At 28.5% G+C, this 12,703-nt stretch overlaps 1 protein-coding gene across 1 annotated transcript; it reads right to left on the bottom strand.

The window, feature by feature from the left end:
* Positions 1 to 14: 14 nt before the first annotated feature.
* On the bottom strand, positions 15 to 11,078 carry LOC111712909 (zyxin). Its single transcript, XM_023487665.1, has 9 exons — positions 10,987 to 11,078; positions 8,662 to 8,722; positions 8,248 to 8,307; positions 7,894 to 7,946; positions 7,530 to 7,643; positions 5,401 to 5,449; positions 1,506 to 1,543; positions 346 to 424; positions 15 to 109 (listed from the first exon to the last, which is right to left on the bottom strand). Exons 1-9 carry the CDS (start codon positions 11,011 to 11,013, stop codon positions 15 to 17), a joined length of 576 nt encoding a protein of 191 aa, XP_023343433.1. The 5' UTR covers positions 11,014 to 11,078.
* Positions 11,079 to 12,703: the final 1,625 nt, after the last annotated feature.

Genomic DNA, 12,703 nt, shown 5'->3' with positions numbered 1-12,703 from the left:
ACAAAATTTAAACTTTAGAAACTTTTATAATTTTTAAGANAAGCATTCTCATACTGATTAGATTTAGGCTTCTGAGTTTCTGCCTCTATCTCTGCACGAGAAACATCTCCTTAACAAAAAAGGTTAATAAATTGATTTTGCTAAACAGATTGATTGATTTATTTATAAACTACTATTTATCTGAATATGATCTATTCCTTTACCTGAAAATGACTTATTTAATTACCTAAAATCATTTTTTTATTTACATGAAACGAATTTTTTATCTAAAAAGATTTATTTGTTTACCTTATTAGTTTACTTATTTACCTATTTATTTGAACAAAACTGATCTACTTTTTTTACCTGAACTTGCTTGATTAATTTTCCCTGGGTTGAACTTAACCGGTCTGTAGGCCAGACCCTCAGTGGAGGAGTTGAATCCCTAAACCATTTAAATTTATATTATACTCTTTACAAAATGTAAATTTTCAAGACTACGTAGTTAATTGAAAAATTAAATTTACATAATATTTTCCAAAAAGAATAAACGGAAAAAAATCTAATTATCTATTAATGAAATTAGAAACTAAAAGTTCAGTAATCTTAAGAAGGTATGTTTTAGTAAATTAAATCTATAATACTAGGTGATTAAAGTTTTTCAATCAACAAAAAATTTCTATATATTGTTCTTTAAAAATCCGGATTTGACTGACAATATAATTAGACGTGTAGAGTAGACATTAGGATGACCCCCTTTCAAAAAACATTTATTTTGTGATTTACTTTTTCAATTGAAAATACAAATATTGAAGAAAAAGTTTTTGGTGAAAAGTTTTCTCAAATATTTTAAGATGGAGTTTTAGTAAAATCTGTTTATTTCTTGTAAGATGATGTTTAACGTATAAAATTACATCATGATAGAATTTGTTTTGACTTTTCTGTGTTGAAATATGAGTGTGCAATATTAAATATACAGTTGATTTCTTTTCACTTTTAAATTACAGCTTGCAAACTTTAATAACATAATGCAAGATACTAATAAGTGATTTTTTTTAAATTCAGCTTTTTAATCAAAAATTTACATCTCCCATCTCTTAAAAAACAATACAAGACAAGNAAGAATGTAAATATCTTGAACCATAAACCCTAGTCCACAAATCATGTTTTACTTATCAGAAAAAAAATATCTGTAGAATTTTTAAATTTTAATATTAAGACCATTTTGTTTTGTCTTTTATTTAATTAGAATATATAATAAATAGTATTTATCAATATATGCAATATATATATTATTATATACTAAACAAAGTAAAATAAAAATTTAAACATGAGACGTAACTTATTTTTTATAGTTCAGCATTTCCTTTGTTTTCTTCGTGCTGTCTGCCAATTTTAGGAAAAACAATAAAACATGGTTACAATTGAATTCTACACCAGTATTGAGTTTCAATTGAGAGGATTAAAATTAATTCTTAATATCTTTTCATTAATAGTAGTTATGATAGTAACAAACAATAACAAACCTTGGGTCCCATCGGCTCAGGTGATACAGACTTCAATCCTAGAAATAAAAGAAAATATTGTGTACAGGGGTAACCAGAAAACTATGCAATCATTGTCGTCTTCTTTCTTTTTACTTTTAATTGTTGTAATTTATAGATCTGAAATTGTTCAGAGCTGGGAACTTTTGAATTGGATATCCAGCACAGAAATTCAGCAGCTCAACTCGATATCCCGTGGACATACAAAAGTAAAGAAGATAGGATCAACTTTTGAAATCTTCAGCTAGGAAATTCCAGACTTAAATACCAAAGACAGACGACAGAAATCCAACAATTATCTGGTTATTACTGTACACAAAGATAATGCAATATATTTCAAGTTTTTACAGTTTACAGAAAGGAGGCTTAATAAAACTAATAAGCTAAAAGAAATGATATCAAAGCTAAGAAACGCAAATAATAAATTTAACCAATTTTGTATAGAAATTTAAATACACCTTAATATTCTCATGCTGATGTTTTTTTAAGATATGATTAGTAAGGCTGATATTTACATAAATCTATCTCTAGAAGCTGGGATGGTTCATGTGTTGTACTTTACCGCTTTGCCGTCTATATTCTGTAGGTATACTGTACAACTTGCTTTATTAGCCTGGAAGTTAGTCCAGTACTTTAATGAACCGGAGTTTTCAATGGCTGATTTTATTTGTTCTTTTATGTCATTTCTTCAAAAATATTTCCTTGAAATGAGATGGATATAAAATATTACAGCAAGTATTAGTAACATGTACTGGAGTATGTATAGGACTTTTTGTACAGTCATTATCTATTTATGTCTGTTTAATCGTATTCCTTGCTCTCAATCCACTCTAAAAGTTGCATGCTCCGAGCCGGTACAACATGCACTGTATATGAATTCAGTCGTACTGTCAAGTCTGAACTACCAAGTGTAGAGTCGACTAAGCACGTTTTATGAAACAAATGTAGCCTGGCGAGATCACATTCATATTTTTATACGCAGTGAATGGTTACAAGGTTAGGACCCTAGATAATAAACATCACGTATATATACAAATCCTTCCTGTGTCCACCTTCACTGTGCATTCAAATCTTTATCAGTCATCTTCCAACACTCCCTCAAAACTTCATATTCTAATGTATTATTTTCCTTCTAACCCATTACAGTCTACCCTCTTTTGAACCCTCTGAACCCATGAAACGTTTTGTTTTTGTGCCTAGAAATTCAAGACATGGGTTTTGAAAAAAATAAAATTTTAGAGATGTTCAAAATTAGCCTTAATTATGCAAATATTATTAAGAAATGTAAGGATTATTTGGCTTAAGTAAGGTGGCAATTCAGACTTAAACGTGTACTGTAATTATTCTTTTGTATGTCTATTTTACAGATAAGTAATCAGAGTTTATTAGATTAACTCTGAAACTAATCCTGTTAACTCTGTATTTTCTAATCCTCTTAGGACAGAAAATAGTATTTTAACACTTTACAGCAGCGTAATTAACAGTCTGCATAAATGAGGCCGAGTACAGTAGAGTTTTTGTGAACATTTCATTCATTCATATTTTTATTCAACTACAAAGCACGAGATAATACAAATAAAAAAATACNACATATTGAGTCCTATTTACTAAATAGTTTTGAAACCATGTGTTAGCTACATTTTTAAAACCGTAATACTCTAGTTTTTTTAAAAGAATATCTAAGTTGCAACAGTCAAAAGCTTTCTTAAGATCTAAAAAAATTCCCAGTGTAAATTCTGGTTGGGGTTTATTAAGATTTTCGTAAATTTTATTCATTAGGTGTAGTAAAGGTTGATTAGTATTATGTTGTGGTCTAAATCCATATTGATGTTGATAGAAAATCTCAAACTTGTTAAGATATTTAAACATTTGAGTCGCAGCTATTTTTTCAAGAAGTTTACTTAGCGCTGGTAGAATACTAATTGGTCTGTAGTTATTAAATTTATCTTTTTGTTCTGTTTTAAAGATAGGAATTATTTTTGCACATTTATAATCACTAGGGATATATCCTGTTTTAAAAGAAAGGTTAAACAAATGCGCTATAGGATAGACAATACTTTCAATTATTTCCTTCATTTGCTATATTTGAAAGAATATATTTAAATTCAGGGTGGGGCTGGTTTATAGGCGTCTGTTTTTGTCATTTGCGTGATGTCCCGTGAATTGTTTTGTCTGTATGTGCATGTTTGCCTGTAAATGAAGCAATATATCCGTCCTGTGTAACGAATAACTATAACCACGGAAGCACTATTTGATTGATAGATTGTTTAATATCAAAGACAATAATAAAAAATATTATACAGGAGTCATATTATAGTAAAATTAACTTCAATGTAAAATATATTTGAGCAAAAGATTTTTTAAACGAAACAAACTGCAAACAGTCTTTAATATCTAATACAGTGTATGGAAGACGAAATTCAAAACTATTTATCAACTGTTTCGTGGGAAACCCTGTTTATCCCTAACACTCTTTTCACTTATATTTCCCATTCGCATCCTCGCGTCCCACCATTTTCCTTTTATATTCGCTAATTCTACATTCTTAAAATTTTTTTTTAATGCTCGATTATGATATTACCAAAGTCTGTATGCCATTTTTGTTTTTGTTTTCTCAGATATATTATATTTGTACACAAAATGTTTCTTAATTAATTTGGTTAAATAACGGTTCTTCAATTCGAAATTTGATTCAAAAGTTGATCAAGATTCTTAGGAACCAAACTTAGATTTTCAGAACCAGGTATAGATTCTAAGGAACCAGACCTAGATTCTTGGAAACCAGATCTAGATTCTTAGAAACCAGATCTAGATTCTTAGCAATCAGCTCTAGATTCTTAGGAACCAGATCTAGATTCTTAGAAACTAGATCTAGATTCTTAGGAACCAGACTTAGATTCTTAGGAATCAGATCTAGATTCTTAGGAACCAAATCTATATTCTAAGGAACCAGATCTAGATTCTTAGGAACCAGATCTAGATTTTTTGGAACCATATATAGATTCTTAGAAACCAGATCTAGATTCTTAGAAACCATATCTAGGTTCTTATCAACCAGATCTAAATTCTAAGTAACCAGATCTAGGTTCTAAGGAACCAGATCTAGGTTCTGAGAAACCAGATATGCATTCTTAGGAACCAGATCTAGTTTCCTAAAAACCAGATTTAGATTCTTAGGAACCAAATCTAGATTCTTAGAAACCAGATCTAGTTTCTTAGGAACCAACTCTAGATTCTAAAGAAACAGATCTAGGTTCTGAAAAACCAGATCTAGATTCTTCTAGGAAACCAGTTTTAGATTCTGAAAAATTAGATCTAGATTCTAGATAACAAAGTCTAGATATAAATTAATTGATTAGATTAGTTTCAAGATCAGATAATCTGGATAAAATACATCTTAAAATATTTAAAAGCTTATCTAGTACTTGGTTACCAGCAACACTTCAGGGCAAAAAGATATTTGAAAAGATTAGAATAAAGCTTACCATGGAACGAGCGAAGTGAAGTTGATGAAATACATTTATAATTTACCTACTCTGGACAGTGAGATAATTTTAGTTTATGTTGAAAATATCTATGTTACCTGCTCTAGACCTTGAGATAGGTTGGAGTTTAGGTTGAATATATCTATATTTACCTGCTCTAGAGATAGTTTGGAGTTTAGGTTGAATATATCTATATTTACCTACTCTGGGGATAGGTTGGAGTTTAGGTTGAATATATCTATATTTACCTACTCTGGGGATAGGTTGGAGTTTAGGCTGAATATATCTATATTTACCTGCTCTAGAGATAGGTTGAAGTTTAGGTTGAATATATCTATATTTACCTACTCTGGGGAAAGGTTGGAGTTTAGGTTGAATATATCTATATTTACCTACTCTGGGGATAGGTTGGAGTTTAGGTTGAATATATCTGTCCTCATCCTTAAAATAAACAGTAATACAAGGACACATAGTTAACAGCAGAATAATTGTCGTCTTCACTTCAAACCTATTTTTACCGCTCATAAAAAGAAGTTTTCTGTTGATTAAGAATAAAAAGCTTTATGATATATCCTACTGAGCAAGAATGAAAAAATATAAGACTGAGCAATGATGATAAAAGCAAGGTTAAAGTATTGAAACACCCTTTTATCTAAAGAGCAAGGTTGTAGACTTGAAACACCCTATTATCTAAAAAGCAAGAATGGAGACTTTAAACACCCTATTATCTAAAGAGCAAGGTTAAAGAATTAAACACCCTCTTATCTAAAGAGCAAGGTTGTAGACTTGAAACATCCTATTATCTAAAGAGCAAGGTTGTAGACTTGAAACACCCTATATTATCTAAATAGCAAGGTTGTAGACTTGAAATATCTTATTATCATAAGAGCAAGGTTAAAGAATTTAAACACTCTACTATCTAAAGACCCTGGTTAAAGAATTGAAACACCTGAATTATCTAAAAACCAAGGTTAAAGAACTGAAACACTACTTTCTAAAGAGCAAGGTTGTAGACTTGAAACATCCTATTATCTAAAGAGCAAGGTTAAAGAATTGAAACACTCTACTTTCTATAGAGCAAGGTTGTAGACTTAAAACACACTATTATCTAAAGAGCAAGGTCGAAGATGGGAAACAGCATATGAACTAAAGAGCAAGGTTTTAGAATTGAAACACCCTATTATCTGAAGAGCAAGGTCGAAGAATTGACACACCCTACTATCTAAAGAGTTAGGTTGTAGAATTGAAACACACTATTATCTAAAGAGCAAGGTTGTAGACTTGAAACACCCATTATCTAAGAGCAAGGTTGTTGACTTGAAACACATTATTATCTAAAGAGCTAGGTTGAAGAATTAAAACATCCTATTATCTAAAGAGCAAGGTTGAAGAATTAAAACACCCAATTATCTAAAGAGCAAGGTTGACGAATTAAAACATCCATTATCTAAAAAGCAAGGTTGTTGACTTGAAACACACTATTGTCTAAAGAGCAAGGTTTCAGACTTGAATCACCCTATTATACAAAGAGCAAGGTTAAAGAATTGAAACACCCTATTATCTAAAGAGCGAGATTATAGAATTAAAACACAATATTATCTAAAGAGCAAGGTTGTAGACTTGAAACACCATATACCCTATTATCTAAAGAGCAAGGCCGAAGTATTGACACACCCTACTACCTAAAGACTAAAGAGCAAGGTTGAAGAGTTGACACACCCTACTACCTAAAGACTAAAGAGCAAGGTTGAAGAGTTGACACACCCTACTACCTAAAGACTAAAGAGCAAGGTTGAAGAGTTGACACACCCTACTACATAAAGACTAAAGAGCAAGGTTGATGCAAGAAAAGAATCTACAGTTTCAGAACACAATGAGCAATTTGCCGGAAATATCCCCTAAAGCCTTTTTCAGATATTGCTTCAAAAATCTGTTCACTAATCATTATGTTTACTTTGTTAAAATAATTGCAAACAAATCACAATTCCCGCCCCACCCCCCTCCTCCTTTAGAGCTTGAAAATGCAGTTAGTGCAAACATTTGCAAGATATTTTTTAATTCAATTAATTTTAATTGAAAAATTTACTACAGCAAATCGTAATAATATTAAATATTTAATATATAGATATTTTTCCATGTCTTTTTGCTTTGTAATTATCTCAATTGATGTAGATTTCTATGACGATTTATTTTTCTTCACGTAAAAAAATATTACTCTCAATTAGATTATCATTTCATAGTTGCTTAATGTTTTGTTACTCAGATAAAAAAGGCCTGTAACTCGTTAAATAAAGGATCACTTAAAACTATGTTCGACAATAAACCATAAACATTTTTATTTGAAATGGATATGGAATTCATAATTATAATCTTTACTTTTTTACAATCTGCATAGGACATGAGTTTTTGCCGCAAATTCTGTTAGGTCAAGCAGTCTAAGTTTGAACTATAAAAGGTTTACATCATATGATTGCAAGTGGAAAACACTTATTTTATTATTTAATCATAATTTAGGACATACCGATTTCTTAGGAGATAGTTTGGAGTAGTCTGGAGGGATGATACTGGGGGGTGGAGGGATATCAGCAGTTGAAGGAGGAGGGGGAGGGGGAGGGAATGGAACTGAAACACAACTCTAAAAATAAAACATTTTCTAGCTTATATTTATGACAATTTGTTCATTATACATAGTTAATAACAGAGTACAAGACGTCAATGACGATTTTGTAGGGAGTATATCCCCGTTTCTTTGTTTACATAAAAAGTGTACTGCAGTTTCTGGGAAGAATGTAAACAATTTACTGCTGCTCAGAGCAAGTTTTTTATTTTCCTAAAAATCTTATTTTGTGCACAAAGAAATGGGTGCCAAGGGTTGTGCTATATACCTGCTTTTCCATAAAAAAGCTGGGAGGGGGAGGCGGTAAATCATCATCATCAACTAAATATATAAAAATACGTTTACATGGAGATACAGAAAACTGAGGGATAAATAACATTTAAGCCATCTTTTGTGTAATTGATTATTATTAGAATGGTTTTCATAAAGATTTTTTATAAATTAAATACTTTTACCAATCGCATGAAAATCGACTAATTAAACGAAACTTGTCTGTGTACACTACACAATTTTGTGCTTAAGTTCGTTGGACTATTCAACATCAAAATAGGACTATTCCACAGTTTTATGAATCTCACTGTGTGCAGAAATAATTTTCGGAAAAATAAATGTACAGATTTACCTCTATTGGTTCCATAGGTTTGAAATACGGGCGGAGGAGGGGGTAGAGACTCTAATTCGTCTAGGAAATAAAAACACTTTAAACTTGAAAAAGGAAAAGAAATTAAAAAAATAAAAAATAAAAAAGAATATAACCTAAAAATATATCAAATAAAGGTTAAATATAATGATAAGAAGAAGTGATTCAAAACACAACCTATTTTAACCTGTCGATAACAGAAAACAAATCTAGGAATGGAATTTCAAAATCATCTTTTGTGGCATATCAAATTTATAGAACAATTCCAATTTATGAATCGAAATTTTCAGCCTGAAGATGGAGATATCCTTATATTTAAATGTTTAATGGAGGATAAGAGGGCATTTCTGTAAAATCGTGAAGGAATTCTTTCTCATTTTATTAAATGGTTTCTACCTGAAGATCCAATCCTGTTAAATTTACTAGACAGTTCTCCCAGTACATTCTGCTTTTCAGCCTGTAATATAGATAATAAAGGGGTTATTAGATATTTAATATTTCAGCCTGTAATATAGATAATAAAGGACTTATTAGATAATTAATATTATAATATAGATAATGAATGGGTAATTAGATATTTAATATTTCAGCCTGTAATATAAATAATAAAGGAGTTATTAGATATTTAATATTTTAGCCTGTTATATAGATAATAAAGGGGTTATTAGATATTTAATATTTCAGCCTATAGATCATAAAGGGGTTATTAGATATTTATTTTTTCAGCCTGTAATATAGATAATAAAGGAGTTATTAACCATTTAATATTTCAGTCTGTAATATAGATAATAAAGGGGTTATTAGATATTTAATATTTCAGTCTGTTATATAGATAATAAAGGGGTTATTAGATATTTAATATTTTAGCCTGTAATATAGATAATAAAGATGTTATTAGATATTTAATATTTCAGTCTGTTATATAGATAATAAAGGGTTATTAGATATTTAATATTTTAGCCTGTAATAAAGATAATAAAGGAGTTATTAGATATTTAATATTTTAGACTGGTATATAGATAATAAATGGGTTATTAGATATTTAATATTTTAGCCTATAGATCATAAAGGGGTTATTAGATATTTATTTTTTCAGCCTGTAATATAGATAATAAAGGGGTTATTAGATATTTAATATTTTAGCCTGTAATATAGATAATAAAGATGTTATTAGATATTTAATATTTCAGTCTGTTATATAGATAATAAAGGGTAGATAAAAACGGGTTACTAGATATTTAATATTTCAACCTGTAAAATAGATAAAAACGGGTAATCACCATTTAATATTTCAGCCGTAATATAGATAACAAAGGGTTTATTAATTTTTATATTTTAGCCTGTAATATAGATAAATAAAATTGAACGGTTTTAAATACAAAATTTTTTCTTAAATCGACAAGTAAGTTATTTCGTTATTTCTATACAAAATTTAAAAAATTCAGAACATTAAATTTTCATTAATACAAATTTTAAAAATGCTTTGAAGGATTAAAATTATATGACTAAATTTGATAAAGTTATACATTTTACAACTGAATTGTTTATCAAAACATTTTTTGACAAAACTTATATCTTGCAAAATTCCCCAAATGCGGCGCTCGTTCTTTAACCTTTAATGTATTTCCACAATATTAATTAGTATTTTTGTTCCATCATGTTGACAATTGTTATCATATGTTCACCCTTATAGCGATGTTATTTTCAAGTTTTTAGATTTTCTTCTGAAAGGAACTGTCGTCGTAATTTTAAGTGAACCTCTATTTATAAAGAGTACCATTGTTTAGGTTATTATTTAGGTTAAATAAATAAATTGTCAATAATGTGAAAGATCGTAGTTTTTTTTATCTTGAAAAGTGTTTATTTCTGATATTTTCTCCATTGCACATGTCACATGGCACAAAGCATATCTAATTCATACTTATTCACCCACAGCTATAAGGGCACCGTTGTGAATTTTACAAAACACTCTTTTGGTGAAGATTCACTAAGAATTACGCTTAGTTATTTCAACATTTACAATGTATGTCTTTTTGGTCCGATTACGGTATAAATTAATAACTCTACTTATACTCTAATTTTCTAATCCCTATATTTTTATCCTTTTACTTGATGATGTAGTTTTTCTTATATATATTCAAACTATAAATTCTGATATATTATAAAGATAAACTTTGACATAACAAAGGTTTACATGATCAGGCTGCAAAGATATAGGAATTAGAAAACCAGATTCAATTCAACAATTCTAATCTTATGATTTTTAATTAAACTATTCGAATATAATTTTTCTGTATCTATAAACTGCATAACATCTGTACATTATAATATTATAAATCTTTAATATAGTATCTATAAACTGCATAACATCTGTACATCATAATATTATAAATCATAATATAGTATTTATAAACTGCATAACATCTGTACATCATAATATTATAAATCTNAAGATATAGGAATTAGAAAACCAGATTCAATTCAACAATTCTAATCTTATGATTTTTAATTAAACTATTCGAATATAATTTTTCTGTATCTATAAACTGCATAACATCTGTACATTATAATATTATAAATCTTTAATATAGTATCTATAAACTGCATAACATCTGTACATTATAATATTATAAATCTTTAAAATAGTATCTATAAACTGCATAACATCTGTACATTATAATATTATAAATCAAAATATAGTTTTGGAAAATTATAAATCACCTTGAATGCTGGCGACTGTTCTGACATGTTTTCTGAAATTTAGAGTAATTTAAATATAAATGTAAAAAATTGAAGAATTAAATATATTTGTATATTTGTTCACCTAATTTATACATATAAATATATTTATATATATAAATTTATAAGATCTAAAGAAAAAAATCATTTGGGTTAGTTGTTCAATTGGATTTGCAAAAATTTTAGGGTTCGATTCTAGATTTCTTGTTTTATCGGAGAGGCAAAAAATAATTGAGAGAAAAACTTGAGCTGAATCATAATTGTCCTTTGTCCGTACAACCTCTCCATTTATGGTTAAACTTCTTGTCTATAAATATATCTAGTTGGACATTTTTATCATTTGGTTTAACTTATAACCTTAGATATTCCGTATGCATACATGGACCGGTTCAAACTGAGCTTACACTTGCTTCTCTATATTTACATTTATATATTTAAAAATAGAATATCTGGTTTATTTATTCTATTCTATTCTATTCTATTCTATTCTATTCTATTTCAAAAGAAAACCTTGGTACCCGCAGCGCTTGGTCCCACAACCTGTTCTTATTGCTGCAGCGCTTGGCCCAGAAATTGTAATAATCCAATCTAAGCCTAAGTATTAGTTTTTATAGTTTTAATCAATTGCTCTATTCAATGTTTTTATTTTTTTTAGTGTGGCCATCTTTTAGGTAAATCATTTTAGTTTTATAGTTTTAATGCTTTAGTATATTTTTATACTTTATTAAACTTATTACATTTTATGTTCTATTTTACAACATTATACATTACCCTCTATTCTTCATTATTCTTTTCTATCTATTCTATTCAATCTATTATATACTATCTATTCTATTTTATCTATTCTATCTATTCTATTCAATCTATTCTATTCTATTCTATTCTATTCTATTCTATTCTATTCTATTCTATTCTATTCTATCTATTCTATTCTATCTATTCTATTATATTCTATTCTATTCTATTCAATTTATTCTATTCTATTCTACTCTATTCTATTCTATCTATTCTATTATATTCTATTCTATTCTCTTCTATTCTTTCTATTCTATTATATTTTATTCTATTCTACTCTATTCTATTCAATCTATTCTATCTATTCTATTCTATCTATTCTATTCAATCTATTCTATTCTATTCTATTCTATTCTATTTATTCTATCCTATCTATTCTATTATATCTATTCTATTCTATTCTATTCTATTCTATTCTATTCTATTTTATTCTATCTATTCTATTCTATTCTTTCTATNTCTATTCTATTCTATTCTATTCTCTATTCTATTCTATTCTATTCTATTCTATCTATTCTATTCTATTCTATTCTATTCTATTCTATTCTATTCTATCTATTCTATTATATTCTATTCTATTATATTCTATTCTATTCTATTCTATTCTGTTCTATCCACGTCTGGTCCTTAGTAAAGGGCCCCACCACTTCAACTGAGAGTGAGAACACCTTATCTACGCTCCAGGGTTTCATTTTATAGCAAAAATTAGGAAAAATAAGAAATGAGAGGGGGACATTAAATACGCTGAAACTTATGCAAGAAACCCTAAATCTTTCACTTTCTCCTTGAGAAAAAATATTAAAGGGAAAACGTAAGTTGTATGTTTATAAGTGAAACCCTGTGAAAAGGATGATTCACCGGATAGATGGATAGATAGATAGACTAGGTGCATCAACTGTTAATG

This window comes from Eurytemora carolleeae, unplaced genomic scaffold, assembly GCF_000591075.1.
Source record: "Eurytemora carolleeae unplaced genomic scaffold, Eaff_2.0 scaffold724, whole genome shotgun sequence".
NCBI classification, from domain to species: domain Eukaryota; kingdom Metazoa; phylum Arthropoda; class Copepoda; order Calanoida; family Temoridae; genus Eurytemora; species Eurytemora carolleeae.
The sequence above is the reverse complement of the archived record's forward strand: the minus strand, read 5'-3'. Positions and strand labels throughout refer to the sequence as shown.